At 31.5% G+C, this 18,803-nt stretch overlaps 1 protein-coding gene across 2 annotated transcripts in view; it reads right to left on the bottom strand.

Annotated features, from left to right (window-relative positions):
- Positions 1-18,803, bottom strand: part of LOC139490859 (synaptotagmin-12-like) — a 42,132-nt gene that overhangs the window by 9,370 nt on the left and 13,959 nt on the right. The window contains exons 2-4 of one of the 2 annotated variants that reach the window (XM_071277937.1): positions 5,887-6,077; positions 5,295-5,454; positions 2,544-2,679 (exon numbers count right to left, since the gene is read on the bottom strand). In XM_071277937.1, coding sequence (XP_071134038.1) covers positions 2,544-2,679; positions 5,295-5,454; positions 5,887-6,054 — 464 coding nt within the window. In that variant the 5' untranslated portion in view covers positions 6,055-6,077. Of the gene's footprint in view, positions 1-2,543; positions 2,680-5,294; positions 5,455-5,886; positions 6,151-18,803 lie in introns of those variants that run through there. The other variant, XM_071277936.1, reaches the window with a different exon arrangement.

Genomic DNA, 18,803 nt, shown 5'->3' with positions numbered 1-18,803 from the left:
GAAATAAAATGAGAATTAAAATAGTAAGATGCAAAACAGGAAAATAAAATGCAAGATGTCTTCATCCAAACTGTGTCATGACTGTTTTTGTGGTTACACAAGTTTTGTAACATAGGAACAGACAAATAGAGCTTATCGTTCTGTGCTCTTAATTCTAACTGTAACAACTTAGCGTAGAAACAGCAAATATCAATGTTTAAGTCTTTGGTTTGATCCGACCAAAGATCAAACCAAAACTTTACGCGCTATTGGAGATCATAATATCAAGACATCATCGAGACGGTTATAAGCTGAAAGGGATTGCATTTTTGTATTTGGAACATTGAGTAGATGCACTTATTAATTTGTACACGTTTGAAAGAGAAAACAACAGTTGATTAATCAGTATACAACGCCCCTCCCTCCCCCCGCACAAAAAAGTAAAATAAAATACATATGATGGACATCTCGATATTTTTACCATTATGTAAACGTTTGATGTTTATCAAATAGTATTATCAAACCGAACCCTTTTTATCGATTGATATCTGATAAAACAATTTGAGTATGTATTATAGGGAATGCCGTATATTTGTCTTTGATGAATTTTCATTAACTACTCGTTAATAGACCAACTAGTGAACAAGTACCTCAAGCATAAACTAATGAACCATTTTATGTATTTAGTTTCTACAGTTAACAAATGCCTTACCATTGGCCATAATTTTTAATTAATTTGATGAATTTTCAGTTGTACTTTTATCATAATTCCAATTAAATCGTTCATTTAAGAATTGTAATTTCTTATCCGAGGCATATATAACCTAAGCCGTACTTGGCACCACTTTTAAAGTTTTGGGTCATTAATGATCTTCGACTTCGTATTTGTTTGGTTTTCTTAACTATTTTGGTCTGAGCGTCACTGGTTGGTTTTGTGTGGACGAAACGCACGTATGGTGTATTAAATTATAAGCCTGGTACCTTTGATAACTATTAGCATGTCGAAATGTCATATTGTAATATCTATTTGTGTATGTTTTCTTTGACCTGAATGTTCTTGCATTTATTTGTACTGTAGTCTTGTCATGTACTATTGTCGTTCTTATGTTATATTTAACATTGCCATAAAAGCGCGAGGTTTGGCTAGCCACAATACCAGGTTCAATCCACCATTTTTTTCTTAAAATGTTCTGAACCACATCAGGAAAATTGCCATTGTTATATAATAGTTCGTATCTGTGTGTGTTACAATTTAGTGTTGTGTTTCTGTTGTGTCGTAGTTCTCCTCTTATATTTGATGTGTTTCCCTCAGTTTTAGTTTGTAACCCAGATTTTTTAGCGGTATACTACTGTTGCCTTTTTTATATCAGGCTTTTGAATCTTTGCGAATAACCACCATAGAATGTTTTACATATCCTTATATGTGGTTGTGATTTGACATTTATTTCGAAGTGAAAAAGAAGATTTAAGACATTGAAACTGTGTTAATTTATTTTCAACAAGAAACGTTGTTTTGACCATTAACTATAGTGTGTCCCTTCTTTTTTATACTATGCACTAAGACACTGACGTAGATTAAAGAGATAGAAGAAAACTACATAACCTTAAAAGTATAACACAAATACCGAATTCAAAATTTGGAAAATAATTAAAAAGGAAGAAGCTTATGAATACTGACAAAATCAAACTATTTTAATTTTGACTAATTTTATAAAAAAAATGAAGATTATATATGCTTCAAGGGAGAAACGAATGTCGTCCGTTGTCTATGACTTTTAAAGTTTTTTTCCTGATTTGTTTTTCTTTTGGTCGGATGTTTTTAAACTATGTTCAATTCTTGTATGTCTTTCGTGTAAACTCGAAGCAAAAGAGAGAGCCTTTCTATGCTTGTCCAATTGTTAAAACGTAGAGTGAACCCAGGTGCCTAATTATAGTTAACGTCTTGTTAACATTTACCCCATATCTTTCATCATTCAATTATACCTTGAGCTTTCGAGAGAGAAAAGATGACTGTAAGTAATGTAGTTACGTTAAACGATTAAAGAAAACTAGTATAGGCTTTTGACACTTACGTCTTTCTAACTATAAATGTCTCGGCATATTAAATAGAAACAACATTTAATATGTAGATTTTTATTCTTTTGTCAGATTCATACAAACATTCACAGCTTGTATTTATCTTTTTTTAAACCTACTTCGTACCCTTCAAAGAGTATCTTTTTGTGACTGTGGTGGGTATTGTTAGCGTTGAACCTTCATGTATATCACAGTCATACTATTTTGTTCAGTTACAATCGGGACCCATAATTAAGATCGTAAAAGGTATATGCCTGTTTGTATAGTAATAGCAGATGACCTTCAGTCAGGCTATTAATTTGTAACAGTTGGATCTTAAGAGATTTGTTTTTGATTTTATTTTGGTTTTTACAAGACATTGTAATTTTTATTTCTTTTCATTGTCATTTTTTGTTGTAATGGTTTCTTTCTTTCTTCTTACTACGTGAATAAAGTGTGTTTGTTTTTTCACTTTATGTTTCTTAATGGTTCTAACAAAGGTGTCATACCTGTCATATTCTAAGGCAAACTCCATTTGACCTATCTTTGGCATGTCTGGTTGCATTTCCAGTACAGAAGAATCAGAGGCTACACTTTCACATGATTCAGCACGCCTTAAGCCTTGTGGAATTTCAACTTCTGAACCTTAAAAGAGGGACGAAAGATACAAAAGGGACAGTCAAACTCATAAATCTAAAACAAACTGACAACGCCATGGCTAAAAAGAAAAAGACAAACAGAAAAACAATAGAAAACATGACACAACATAGAAAACTAAAGAATAAACAACACGAACCCCACCAAAAACTAGGGGTGATCTCAGGTGCTCCGGAAGGGTAAGCAGATCCTGCTCCACATGTGGCACCCGTCGTGTTGCTTATGTGATTACAAATCCGGTAAATAGTCTAATTCGGTAGGTCACATTCATGAAAGGGAAGGGGATTGTAGTTACGACGTAAGGAACATATCCGATATCATTTGTGAAACGGTTATTCCATAACGGTCAACCAACTCGTGATGGCGTCCATAAAATTTACGAAGGGACGATTTCAACTTCACCATTTGGAACTCTTGGTTTAATAGCTTCCTTGTGAGCAGTAACCCTCTATCAAGAAAATCATGATAGGAAATGCAAGCACGGGAATATCGTAGCAATTGGGAGATATATACCCCGTATGCAGGTGCTGCTGGAATGTTGCTACTTAGAAATGGAAAGTTTATAATTGGAAAGCTGAAATCATCTCTTTTGTCGTAAAGTTTTGTTTTCAACCGACCCTCATTGTCAATTTCTAGATGTAAGTCAAGATATGAAGCCGACTTAACTGTATCTGTAGTATCCTTTATCTCCAATTCGATGGGATAGATGCGTTCCACATAGTCACCAAATTTTGAATTGTTTAGTGAAAGAACGTCATCTATATAGCGGAAAGTAGAGTTAACGGATATTGCTAACTTCATATCATTCTTCCTAAGAAAGATAAGAAGTTATCAATCTTTTCTTAAATGATAAAGATACTATATTTCTAAAATATGTTAGTGATTCAAAATTATGAGTATTACATTGTGTTTCGTCACCTTGCAAATGCATAAAAACAGGAATCGACAACAATATTTGTCAGTACAAAAACCGCATAAACAACAGTCGCCTCAACTAAACAAAAGACTAACAAACAGACAGAGACAAACACCAAACCAGACATTATCATAAAAGTCTTATTATTGTGTTGCAATCATTAAATGTTTTTAGGTTAAATCAGTTACCCAAACGCACAAACCTCCCACTATGCCAACGTAGATTTTAGCTTAGAGTTGATGTGTTTCCTCCAGTTTTAGTTTGCTTCTCGGATTTGTTTTCCTTCAATCGATTTATGACTTTTAAACACCAGAATACTTCTATAATTGTCTTTATTTACAGCATATCACACAATGAATAAACCTGCACTATCAAACTACCTACATAATAACCTCTGACTTGGAAAAAAGGTAAGTAAAGACCGTTTCATAATTAAATACAAGTAGGGTGAAGATGTGTTTGCTATACAAGGAGATAGTTAATCTAAGTTGAGATGTTGATTGGATACTGCTGCTGCTTAAATAAATAGTAATCAGAAATATCAATCACAACAAATTTCATAAAGTCATATTATTGAACTGAAATCGGTTATATTTGTTGAGACAAGCGATGAAGCATTCGTAAACCATGGTATCACGTTTTTAAGGATGCTTTTTTTTAATTCAATCTGAATAAATATATAGACGATGACCTCTGGGTAGTTTAGCGACATTGACTGGTTATAAAGCCCTAGCACGGTCGGGAATGTATAAAATGGAACTGAAATGGCTTCTCAAACAAAACACATAAAAAATATGTCAGGTAAAAATATATGTTTGCGTTATTCTAGTAGTATCAAAGTAAATCAACGTTTACATGCATTTGCAATTTATGTTGCTACAAATGCAATGTGACCAGCTAATGAGAAAAGAGAGGGTGATCATAAACACTTATGCAGCTCTGAAAACATAACTGTTATTATGAATTATTGTATTATGGACACAATTAATGAAAGTTATGATTGCTTTACGACGAAGATTAATTTCTATTCGTATTAATGCTTGAAAGTGTTTGAGGGAATCAAATTATAATATATCGACAATTACATTAAAGAGTCAACGGAATTTATGTTTTCGTCCACCATTTTTTCTTAAAATGTGCTGTCCTAAGTCAGGAAAATGGCAGTTGTATCTTATAGTTCGATTCTGCGTGTGTTGCATTGTCGTTTTTTTTTGTTCACTTCAGTTTTTCTATAGTTTTGTTAGTTTCCTCATATAGTTGATGTGTTTCCTTTGGTTTTAGTTTGTATCCCGTATTTGTTTTCTTCCAATTGATTGATGACTTTCGAACAGCGGTATACTACTGTTGCCTTTATTCGACTTCATAAAGAGAAATCGTTCATTCGTTTATATATATTATCTACTTACTGATCATGGGATTTTCAATTAATAATATGCTGTTTCAAATTAGTTACTAGAAACAATGAAATAGAGTGTTATCTTGATGAGGTTAATCACGAAAGCGCTTTAAATATTTGGCTTTGAGTGTTTTCGATGAAAGTCAATCCAGAAAAGCAATTCGAACTCATGAAATGTTTAATGTGTTGTTAAATTGGTTTTACATAAGATTCATTTTTTTTAACAGTTTGGTACTGTATAAATGTTGATTTATGTGCGGAATTTTAAACCTGTAATAATTTGAAACATACCGATTGATGCATTGCTTACAGAAACAGGACTACTCCTCGAACTTTCATCTAATGGTGGCGAATATCTATCTGGCTGACCATATCGGGGATCTTTTTGTATTGTGTCATACTGAACAAATTTACCGCTCGGATCAAGTACAAAATCAGATTCAGAATTAACCTAAAAAAATGCATTTGATTCATTGATTGATTAAATAGAATCAATATCTGAATATTACTTAAAAATATTAAATTAAAAAAAAATCTAAAACACTTTACTCATAAATGATTGAATCAATCAAATCAAAGTTTTTAAATATCTTAAGGCATTTCGAAATTTGTCATATGCTTATAATTTACCATACTATAGTTCGGACATCATGAAACACAACTGTAGCTGATACACAGTGAATTTTGACTGATATCAATTGAAAATGCCTCTGATGTGAAATATGCACAGCAGAAAAGGGCTAAAATAAGTTGAGACAATAAACTAATGTTTCTAAATTATTTCGAAAACCATTCAAAGAAAAGATGAATAAAAAACAACTCAAACGTTCTTAAGAGGAAGATTAATATGTCAAAGTACAAATTATGTAATAGAAGTGCCTACCATGTATCCATTGAATTGATCATGCTGCGTCAAAACGTCTTTTTCCTCACCACTTGCAAAACAGTGAGTCAGTCGGTATGTCCCAAACAACCTCATCAAGATGGCAACTATAATAGCGACAACAATACATAATGCGATCACCAATAGTGCTGTTCCAGCGTCACTCATACTCCCAACAACTCTACATCAACCTACAGAATAGAAGTATAGATTGTTATTAGTGATCGTGGTATGAATGAGTCATTTGTTTAGACTATGAATGATGCAGCTTACAAATAATATTAAGATTGATTATTTCATATTATGAGAAAATTTTCCAAACCTAAGGACACTTCCTGTTTCAGTGCGTAAATCTATTTTGTAAACAAATTTAACACACTATAATAAAGTTTAATTTCTTTTCTTATATATGAAATGATAAAAGGTATAAACATGAGGATATGAGATAATTGGTGATCAGACAACTCTCCAGCAACGACCAAATGATGTAGAAGTAGAATGTCTATAACACTTCCGTGATTTGTAACACGCAATGTTTTTTTGGTTCAATTATGAAACATGTGTCTTTGCACGTGAATGTTAACAGGGACAACCAACATGTTATAAAACAATTAGAGGACAACCATTTGATTTGATATTCGGAGGGGCAAAAATTGTTCTTGCATATTGGCTTTTCGTGTTCATCTGTTACTACGCGTGCTTTTTTTTACTTGTTTACACAATTGTTTCCTTCAATTTGTGTTGCAGAATACTTATTTGCTGTCTGTCGTGGACAAAATTTGCTTTTAGTGGAAGATTATATAGTTTTTCGTTTATAACTACGTTTTAAATGAGATATGAGGTAAACGTCAATAAGACAGCAACTAAATGACGCAATAATGAAAAGACACCTGAAAGTCAACATACTTTTTTGTCAATCATATATATACAGGTGTGTAAACAATATGACAAGCTCTAAATATCCCCAACAGTTAAACTATAACTAATGGAAACTTTTTAAAATCTCCACATAGTGAGATAACAACTGACATTTCAGCATGAGTGTGTCCCGACTATATCATCATAATGATCACCATAAGTTTTTGACCTAACAGTGCCTTTCACCATACCCCTTCTTTTATTGTTTAAATGGGTTTTTGTTGTTAAATCAGTGAACCTAATTGTTAATTTGTTCTCTTACAGAGAGGAATGGTATAATTGCCATCTAATTTAAAAATAAGGAAATTTGGTTTGATTTTTAACTGAACCAACTATCCACCAAAGTCAAAAATGATGTGGATGTAAGTAACAATAGGTCACAAATAAGTCTGGTCAAATATCAATCCTTTTATCAGTCAAATCACCAAAGTCTTATTTCAGATTAAGCTGTCACTTTTCTTATAATTGACAGTAACATCACGTCGGTTACAGCTCTCCTTGTACTTATGTTATACCGTAAGATGGAGTAATTTGATCCATTGTTCAATAAACTAGGGGATTATTTTTCGCTTTGTTTTACCTTTGAAGGGTACAAATCTGATTAACAACTGTTATCGATTGAAACACAAGAGCATCAATTATGTGATAATTGAGAGTTGTTAAAATTGTCAGCGGAAGAACTTTGATTGAAGATTTTGCAATTTGACAGTGACATATATATGTCATTACTTGAAGGCACTTTATGAGTTCACGAATCATTCCGGTCATTCATGTTCGAAAACATTAACTCAAAGCCCATTTATCATTTTAAGAAGAACAGTATTTAGTTGAAGCATTCTACAATTTTGTTATAATTGAAAACTATGTTTTCAAAGAATAAGTCCATTTTACATATATAAGAAAATATACGACTTTTCCCTTATAAAGAGTGCACATTGCTAATATGTGATATGAGTAAATAATTTCTGTAATCTTATTGGCATACATTATTTTAAATTTTCTTTTGTTGTCATTTGATTTATATTCAAAACAATAATAATCAAAATCAAGAGGTTAATATAAGTTTAGAACAACTTACGTGTACATAGACAGTCATTTTCCTAAGCAATGTTGAGAACGTTATGCAAATTCAAGTTTGTCTTCTTCTCTGCTTTCGGTGTTATTTTTAAAAAGTTTTTTTTTAAATATTTCATTTTACAAATGTAAGTAAATGCCAAATCAGATAATATTTTAGCATAAAAATAGAGAGGAGATATATATATCTTGAGGACAATTAGAAAATCGGATATGGAATCATTTAGTTATAACTGATATAATTTGATACTAAGATTTATCAACCCCAGAGACTCAACCTTCAACATCAGATATTGACTTCGGTGAGCTTCATGTCTCTGTGGTTAATACAACATTATATCAACCTTATAAAAAAGTAAATAATTGTATAATAATGCATCACTTGCCTTTTACAGAATCCTCAGAGATACAGGTTATATCTTTCGTATTGTGTTACGACGGGGTAAAAGTCGGTTGTAATTGAGTTTTACTTATACTTTTTGAGTAGACATCATACCAAGAACGCTTCGACCAGACAGTTTAATTTCTTAAGTAGCGATAAAAGTAACATAGTTGGATAGATAATTCAATTGTAAAGAACACATTATCCTGATGATTAATATTGTACAGTTCTTTACATACACATGACATGGTAGAATATAAGTCATATGTCACCCTGTAACTAGTTTCTTCTCTTCAATATAAGCATCTTTGTATTAGGTTTTGTTTTGACCTTTCTTCTGTCACTTTTGAATGGAGTTTATTTATGGCTTTTGATATGAAACATAGGAGCCGTTTACGAATCATCAAACGCGCTGCTGAGAAATAAAAAACGGAAATTTGAATGGAGAAAAAACATCTTAAAGACAAATACTATTGCTTTATTACAAGATCATTCCTGCAAAAGATAGCTCCATTAAATCATTTAAAGGGAGAAAAAAGTCACATTCAGAAATATCCCAAATAAACTGGCAGCAAACAAATACAAGACGTTACATTCAGTACTGTCACATTATGACGATAATATTAAGGAAGTCTTAAACAAAACGATCTTATAGTTTCTTTTTTTCTATAATGAAATGGAACTGAGAATGCGGTCCCTAGTAAGTGTGCCAAACATATTTATTAATATTCATGATATTCCAACTTGGACGAAATCTATATACATAATTAGTAGAATTAAAACGTATGTTTTATTAGCCCCAAGAGAACACACTTAGACTTATCTTTAAGGTACAGCAACCTCATTAGTGACTGTGTGAAGGAAATTAAGAACAGGCTGGAATTGTGCTTTTTATCATCATATAGATTTTACAAAAATGAACCGCAATTGTGATCTTAAGCTTTTTGGGAGATTAGATAAAGGCAACAGTAATATACCGCTGTTCAAAAGTCATAAATCGATTAAAAGAAAACAAATCCGGGTTACAAACTAAAATCGAGGTAAACACATCAACTATTAGAGGAAAACAACGAAACGACAGAACACTGAAGTGCAACAAAAACCAAACGACAATGCAACATACATAGAAACGGCTATTAAATAACAACTACCATATTCATGACTTTGTACAGGACATTTAAGAAAACATTTTATGTAATAATTAGAATTGACAAACTAGAAAAACCGACTTCACAAAAAAGTACAAATAATTAAGAGGTTTACTATTTGTTTCTAATTTTCGTTCTTCTGCTTCTTCTTAAGTCTCAATTGCGTGTTATGTGTTGATAAGGCAAGCTTTTAAGTTATGTAGCCATAGCGTTGTCAGTTTAATTTTCGAATGATAAGCTTGAATATCCTTCTAGTATCTCTCGCCTGTCTTTTGCATATATAACTCGGGAACACTTTATTGTGATTCTTTAATTCGTTGTCCGAAAGGCGGCATGTTTTAATTGTCAATTACAAACAACACTTGCAGGTAAGAGCACAAAAATATATCGACGAAGTAAAATATGTAAAGCAACCATTGTTTCAGTTAATTTTAAACCACAGTTTTGTCATAAACAAGTTATATTGAAGAGGTGCATCTACGAAACCTTTTTCCATACATCAACAAACAAGTAAACACATATTGTAATGACCATTTTGACCTAAATATAATCGAAAGGCTGAGTAGTAACCAAAACCCTCAGATTTGTTCAGAGTTTTAGTCAATTTTCAGACTCATGTGATGTTGGATTGGAAAAACTGAGGAACGAAAATGAGATCTGATTTGAATCAAGTTATTGTTAAAGGTAGACGTTTCATTTTCAAACATTTTCATGTGGTACTTTGTATGGTAACATATATTTTTGTTTTTTATATTTTTGAATTTTTCATCCGAGTATTCTACTATTTAAAAGTAGATTTTCCTAAACATGTGAGTAAGGTCTAAAAATTGATTAAAATAAATGTAATATTCACTGTAATGAATTGATGTTTTATGTTTATCGAATATAAATATTTTGTTCTGCCTTTAGAATAAAAATAGCGGATGTCTGCAAAAACTAAAATAGTCGATATCATATTCATGCATCAACGCTATTATTAGGTAATTGAATAGCTTTCAAAGCTATGCTAGCCTCATATTCTAATTAAAAGTTATATACTTCAATAAGATAAAGAACAGACCCACGCTATATGGTAATAGTTTCAGATATTAATTCACTTGGCGAATATTAATGATCAGTTGGATTCATATTTATACTAGTATTCAAATGCGATACAAGATTAAACATACAATTGTATTGAATGTAAAAGGTATAGGATGATATCGGTGAATAAAAAAATAATTTGGAAAAATCCTTCACTCATAACCGAGTTAATCCGTACTCGGATATGATCATCTCAGTTATAACACAGGAGATTGATAAGTTGGTGATGATAAAGACAATTAAAATTTGTAGACATTTTTATTGAAAAGGCTTTAAAGAGGAAAAGGGAGTCGAAAGTACCAAGAGGACACTCCAACTCATGTGTCGAACATAAATTGAAACGCCATGGCAGACAGCTTTATTTTGATAGTCTATATGCTCAGCGAAATGATTGTCATTTGTTTTTAGATGCATTTTGGAAACCCTAGTTTATTGTCAGAGGTACACAAAACACAATAACACGATGATAAACACATCTGTAATGCATTAAGTTACGTTTTAGCTTTTCTAAGACCTCTTAGTACAAATGATTTAAATAAAGTGCATTACGTTTATATGTATTTTATCGACATGCATAAAACATGTTAAAAGCTGTTATTGCACAACTTTTGCAGTGTAATAACCATATAATACAGTACTGATAGACTATTTGTCATTCTACCATGTATTATCTAATAAGTATAACAAGGTACACAGATCTATTAGGCTCTTTAGTTTTGAAGAGAGAAAAAAGAAAATGAATATTTCCGAGATCTGTAACAGACAAATTCGTTATTTGGAGAAAAAAATATAAAAAGAAGAATAAAAAATCAAAACAATAAGACTTAATCATCTTTACTCTTTTTAAATCTTTCCAAGAGGATTCGTCTGAGAAAAGATTCTTTATGTCTGTCAATTCATCAGGTTAGAGTTCAACAGAATTGCAATCATAATCATATAATCCAAATAATATTAAAATTCCAATATTTTTTTAAAGAAAAACTAATTTTTACATTTATTTTATTTTGAATTACGAATAGACGGAACCAAAACAATAAAACTTAATTATACTTTTTCTCTTCTAAATATGCATAAAAGAATTAGTACGAGAAGAGATTCTCAATTTCTGCCAATTCATCAAATTAGAGTTAAACAGAATTGCAATTGTTATCATATAATTCAATTAATATGAAAAATCCAATAATTTCTAAAAGAATTGGTTTTTTTTAACAATTTTGTTTCATTTGATTCATGAATACACGGAGCCAAAACAATAAAATTTAATTCCGCCTTTTATTTCTTTAAGTATGCATAAAAAGATTTGTCAAGGAATAAATTCTTAAATTCTGTCACTTCATCAAATACGAGTTCAACAGAATTGTAATCGTAATTATATAATCCAATGGATAAACATGGAAAATTCAATTATTCTCAAAAGAGAAATGTATTCTTTTTATGATTTCCTTCAATTTACTTTTTTGATTACAAAACTCCTTTCATAACAAATCTTCAAGAAGATATTTTTCTTGGAAAGCATCCTCAAAGGATTGAAAGTTGAGAATAAATCGTTTAATATTAAAAACTAATTACATGAAAACTCAAAACTGCTATAATTAAATGTTACGTAGTTTATCAGCAACAGTATTGATGTTTGGCTAAAATAAAACATTGTCATTCGTTTAGTTAAGAATATATATAAAAAAGAACTAATTTCAGATTTACTTTCTTCAGTTGTTTTAATACAACGAGAGAACATTTTCAAGTAAACATAAAAGCTGTTGACAAATGTGAATTATCACAATTCATATCATCACATTACACATTTCCACAAATACGTATGGTATCTGTGCTTTGAATCGTTTGTAGGAGAAAGAAAAACAAGACCATTTGAAATAACTGATAAAAAGGAAGAACCTGTGGCATTTTGAAAACAAAATTTGAAGAAACAATATCAAAATAAAAAAAAAAGAAAACACATGAATGAAACCAATGTGATGACTACTTTTATGTAGCATACGAATGTAATAAGTTTTACCTTATAAGACCATATGTATTCAAAAATATCTGTGGTCAACTTCTGCAAAACCGACTACATTTTACTTCGTTTCAATAAAAGTACAATCTTGTTAAAACTCAAGAATAATGCTCTTTTCTGTAACATGTTTGTTGTGTTTAAAGAGTCAGACTATATTTTTATGATTAAGAATGGACAGTTTCGTACAGAACTTTAACCGGGCCATAATTGCGTTAAATATAAGACCTGATAGCGGTAAAATGATATGTTCAATCAAAAAGCTTCCCAGAATTTACTCGGAATTGTCAATAAATGTCGGGAAATTGGAAACATGATCTGCCAATGAACAAAAGACATTAATTAGGTTTCTTACATCAAGCGCGATTTACTAATAAGAAAAGTTTTGCAATGGATAATTAATGGTTGACAGCATCGTAATATGATGTACATCAAAAACGAAGAGTAACATAGCCAGAATAAAGGGCCAAAGGATGTACAAGAAACACGACAGATAAGAAAGAATAAGATAAGGAAAGATATTGCTCAATAACGACAATCATTCTACATGTAAAAGTGGCTTGTGACCAGAAGTTGAAAAGAGATGGATTTGCGCACGCATCATATGATAAATTTGACTCCATGACGTTTATATTAATTTCAGGTAATTCTGATTAGTGACAGGTGTTCTAAATTAAGAATAAGTATACATAATACATCTACAATGCGCGTATTAATGAGAAGTACAAAAACAAATGAGCGTATTAATGAGAAGTAAAAAACCACAACTACTTAACCTTGAGGTAAATTCAAAACTAAATATCCCAAATCGAATAGCAAATTCAAAAGCTCAAACACCTCAAATGAATTGATAACAATTTTCATATTCCTAAAATTACAAAAAAATGGTGGATTAATATAGTTGTATTAAAAAACACTTTTATACATTGAAGGAGAGTAAACGTTTAATGTTGTCAATGAATTCAAATAGTTAACATACAAATTTGTAAGGGTTCCGCGGAACCCAGTGTCTCGCTTCTTTTGCTGTAAATCGCAGGCTTAACAAAAATGAGAAAAAAATCAATAAAAATATTCCTCTTGATACTATCTTTTGATTTTAAGAAGCTTCTGTCCAAGTTTGGTACAAATCCAGGATAGTTTATGAACCTAATAAATGTTTAATAACTTTAACTGCAGATTGTATGTAATGTTAACTGGAAGAAAAACTAAGTCCATTTATAAGTAAAATACAGATACACAGGTACGAAATATTAACAATTTTTTTTTTAGATACTAGCTTTTGATCATAAACAAGCTTCTGTCCAAGTTTGGTACAAATTTAAAATAGTATAAGAAATTAAGTTATTATTTTTTTTTAAACTTAACCACAGAGTGCATAAATGTGCTGTTTCCTTGCAGAAAATCTAAGTCCATTTAAAAGTAAAATACGGAAAAAAAGGATTATTTTTTTTACAAAATTTACTTCTGGATACTATCTTATGATCATAAACAAGCTTCTGTCCAAGTTTGGTGCAAACCCAGAATAGTTTGAGAAAGTTATTAAAATTTTAAAAACTTTAACCACAGAATGAATATAATGTTTCCCTGCAGAAAAACTAAGTCTATTTATAAGTAAAATACCGAAAAAAGGAATTTTATTTTTGAAAACTTTACTTCTGGATACTATCTTATGATCATAAACAAGCTTCTGTCCAAGTTTGGTAGAAATCCAGTATAGTTTAAGAAAGTTATTCAAATTTTAAAAACTTTAACCACAGAGTGAATGTAATGTTTCCCCGCAGAAAAACTAAGCCCATTTATATATAAAATACAGAAAAAATGGAATTTTATTTTTATAAAATTTACTTCTGGATCCTGTCTTATGATCATAAACAAGCTTCTGTCCAAGTTTGGTAGAAATCCAGTATAGTTTAAGAAAGTTAAAAAAAATCAAAAACTTTAACCACAGAGTGAATATTTGTGGACGCCGCCGCCGACGACACCGACGACGACGGAATGTAGGATCGCTTAGTCTCGTTTTTTCGACTAAAGACGAAGGCTCCACAAAAATGAAACTTCCAATATTACAATCATTTACACTGGTCCCTGGCCTCCATTATCATAATATCAAAAATATGTCCATAAATATCTAATTACTACCGTGTTTGTACTTTTGTTTAATGATGTATCAAAAATATACTTAATATCGCATTTTTGCGCCTGTCCCAAGTCAGGAGCGGCTCAGCCTCTGGCCTTTCTTAGTCTTGTATTATTTTAGGTTGCATTTCTGTAAATATTGACAATGCAATTTCGCATAGGAACTCCTTTTACGGCTAAAACTGTACCTCTTTTACTATGAAGTATTGAAAAAAATCTTATCCTAGAATTGAAAGTTCATATGCACCACAATTTTTTTCAAAGGTAAAAATATAGGGCTGTGCGGCATATTTTCAACGTTTATATGCCCATAACTTCTCAGAGTTTAAACTTACACTAATTTTCATAACTACCCCTACCTCGAATGAAAGGTTACCACATATTTCAATGTAAACAATATGCACGTGTTTATTTACTGGTAACATTCCCAAGTTCTGTCTCTGCGATATAGAACACAGAGAGCATAACTGGGAACCAATATGTACTCCAAATGAATTTTCTATGAATATTCAATTACTCCCCAAAAGAGGCGTGTTTTGAGAAACAGCTGTATTTACAAAGTGCAACCTATACAGACATTTATTCAAATAGAAAACTCTCTAAAATCAGTTTTTCTCACATTAATACTCATTTATCAGAATTAAAGTCTTAAAGAAATCACTGTGTATACTCTAAGTTTTTCTTTACTATACATGTTATACCCCCTCCCCTGTTTCAATTTTTTAAAGAATTTGAAAACAAGACTTTAATTATTGCCAGCTTACCCTATTTGCATATTTTCTGATAAAAATGCCTAGAACCTGTTAAAAACTGTTTTGATAACATATTGAAAGCATATCAGAATATCATAAATGTAATGTTTAGCAGTCAATCATTACAACATTCAAGATTATATAAAGTATCCAATCCAGCCTCTATCTCCAGTCCACATCTTACTGTATGCCTATTTGTCAATTAAAGAACACATTTTCTGCCTCAAATGGTCAATTTAGAATTTTTGTCACAACAGTATCATCTTTAACCATATATCTGACACAATTTAGCTACTATATATACTAGAAGTGTTCAAACAAAGCCATATTTGCAATAGTTGTATGTATGCAGATACCAGTCTGAGATATAAATTCACTTAAAATGTTGTAGAGATGACTGCTAACATTTGATTTTTGCATAACTTCCAAGCATAGTTATTGTTTTCTATATCAAGAACTTTAAAATCATAAAATCATAGCATTTACAAGTTAAATTATTTGTTTTATGACCCAGGGGGTAGGCAATTTTCTATGTTTCTTGCCCCTGGGGCATCAAATTTCCTAAATAATTCTGCTGTTTCTAGCAATTTGGAATATTTAGTACATATTCAGGATAGAACACACTATTGTAAGTTTTCTTGAGATATTTTTGTTTTTCTAGCTTGTATTTATTATGCCGTGGTGACAAAAAAGCAGATTTAGGTGTTGCGGCTTACTTTTGGGTTATCGAAAAGACACAAATACCCCATAAATAATATTCAGGAAGGATCTATGAGTTTCAATGACTGCGAAGATTAAATATAAGCACTTCTTAACAATTTAACTTACAAATATGCAAATATTATGATTAAATTTTGTATCCAGGACTTTAAGTAAACTATGCATACTGTAAACTGTGAATTTATGCTGAGTCATCATATTTAAGGCCCAGGATTCTATCAATCTTCATTAAATATTTATAAAACTTCTTATTTGAGTTAATTTCTTTAAAATCTGTGAAATAAAGCAAATTTGGTTAAATTCTGAATGTTCCCCTTTTTCATCCTATATAATTTTAGTTTCTTGTGTACAATTTGGAAATAAGTATGGCGTTCATTATCACTGAACTAGTATATTTTGTTTAAGGGCCAGCTGAAGAACGCCTCCGGGTGCGGGAATTTCTCGCTACATTGAAGACCTATTGGTGACCTTCTGCTGTTGTGTTTTTTTCTATGGTCGGGTTGTTGTCTCTTTGACACATTCCCCATTTCCATTCTCAATTTTATGATAAAAACATAAGCTAAATCAGTAGTGTAAGGAAAAGTATTTGCTCATTCAAATGTATTTATAAATGTTGAGTGTGTTAATATTTATGTCAGTTTCATACGAAAAGGTCTTAGATAAACCCGTTTCAACAACTTCTTAACAAAAAGCTGCTGCTTATAATTACAAGCTTCCCACTATGAAATGGTTTCCAAATGATACACAAGAAATCTTACAAATATCGGTTAACATATGAATGCAGTAAAAGTTCCATATAGATTGTCTGGTCTTTTAAATGGTGTATTAACATTGCGTTATATCCTTTTTTATATAAACAAATCACTAATAAAGATACATCAGATGGATAAAGAAGACAGTATTATTTTTAATCCGCAAATTCAATTTTTTATAAAACAAGAATGTGTCCAAAGTACACGGATGCTCCACTCGCACTATCCTTTTCCATGTTCCATGGACCGTGAAATTGGGGAATGATCTATTTGGTTTTAAAATTAGAAAGATTATACTATAGGGAACATATGTACTAAGTTTCAAGTTGATCGGACTTCAATTTTATCAAAAACTACCTTGACCAAAAACTTTAACCTGAAACTCCCACTTTCATTTTCTATGTTTAGTGGACCGTGAAATTGGGGTCAAAAGTCTAATTTGGCTTCACAATTAAAAAGATTATATCATAAGCAACAAGTTTACTAAGTTTCAAGTTGATTGGACTTCAGCTTCCCAAAAACTACCTTGACCAAAAAACTTTAACCTGAAACTCCCACTTTCATTTTCTATGTTCAATGGACCGTGAAATTGGGGTCAAAAGTCTAATTTGGCTTTAAAACTAGAAAGATCATATCATAAGCAACACGTCTACTACGTTTCAAGTTGATTGGACTTCAGCTTCATCAAAAACTACCTTGACCAACAACTTTAACCTGAACGGAAGGACGCACAGACGGACTAACGGACGCACGGACGCACAGACGAACGGAGCCACAGACCAGAAAACATAATGCCCCTCTTCTATCGTAGGTGGGGCATAAAAATATTTAGACATTATTGTGCATGATATTTATATTTATAATTTTTAATTGATGCACATATTTTGGCTAAAGAGCTTCAAATGTGTCCTGTCTCATGCAAATATGACAAAATAAAAAGTTTTAGGCACACTGTACGACCTTTGCCTCAAAACCAACACTTCATAGTAAAATGCTCCGGTATGACAATATGTCAAAGAAATTTAAAACACATTACTCATATATGATAATGACAAAGGCAGACAGCAACCAACGACAATTACTAGATCACAGGTACCGCGCATGTGCAAAGAACTTGGTGGGTCTCAACCTACCTCCCAGCGCGCAACCCTGTCTCATTAAACCTGATATTGTGATGCAACTACAAGAATCTGTAATAATCAGTCAGAGAGGAACATGTCAGATTTGTCCAAAATAAATAACAAAACGACAAAAAAACAAAGTATCAATGTAAGTGTACTAGCAGCTGATATAAATAACTCAAATCACAATCATTACAAATAGATAATCTATGTTCTCTCAAACTAAAATTTCAATCAGTCCATCCTCTATGGATTTAGAAAAAAGACAATATAAGTAGTTGAGTTGAATGTTAAGTTTCATAGTCTTTATACTGTAATGTTTAGGAATACATTTGGTACTTTTTATTTTGTTGTGATCAGTGTAATCGATTTTTGTTATGATTGTTAGAAGGTTTGTTACAATGAATGTTCTAATGTTTGAATGTAGGTTTTGTACTATAAGTATTTTCTATCATTAATATATTTTTAAGTGTTTATTTGATGCTATGATTATTGTAGTAGTTATTTGCAGGTTTGGTACTTGGACCACTGAATTGTTGGGGGTAAAAGAAGAGGGGTGAAAGATACCAGAGGAACAGTCAAACTCATAAATCGAAAATAAACTGACAACGCCATGGCTAGAAATGAAAAAGACAAACAGACAAATAATGGTACACAGAAACAACATAGAAAACTAAAGACTGAGCAACACGAACCCCCCAAAAAACTGGGGATGATGCCTGGTGCTCAGGAAGGGTAAGCAGATCCTGCTCCACATGTGTTTGATGATTGTTATTGTGTTGAGTGATAGGATGTTTTATTTTACTGGTAGGTTTGTCAC

The sequence above is a fragment of the Mytilus edulis genome, chromosome 10 (assembly GCF_963676685.1).
Source record: "Mytilus edulis chromosome 10, xbMytEdul2.2, whole genome shotgun sequence".
NCBI lineage: Eukaryota > Metazoa > Mollusca > Bivalvia > Mytilida > Mytilidae > Mytilus > Mytilus edulis.
This window is presented reverse-complemented; position numbering and strand designations above follow the sequence as displayed.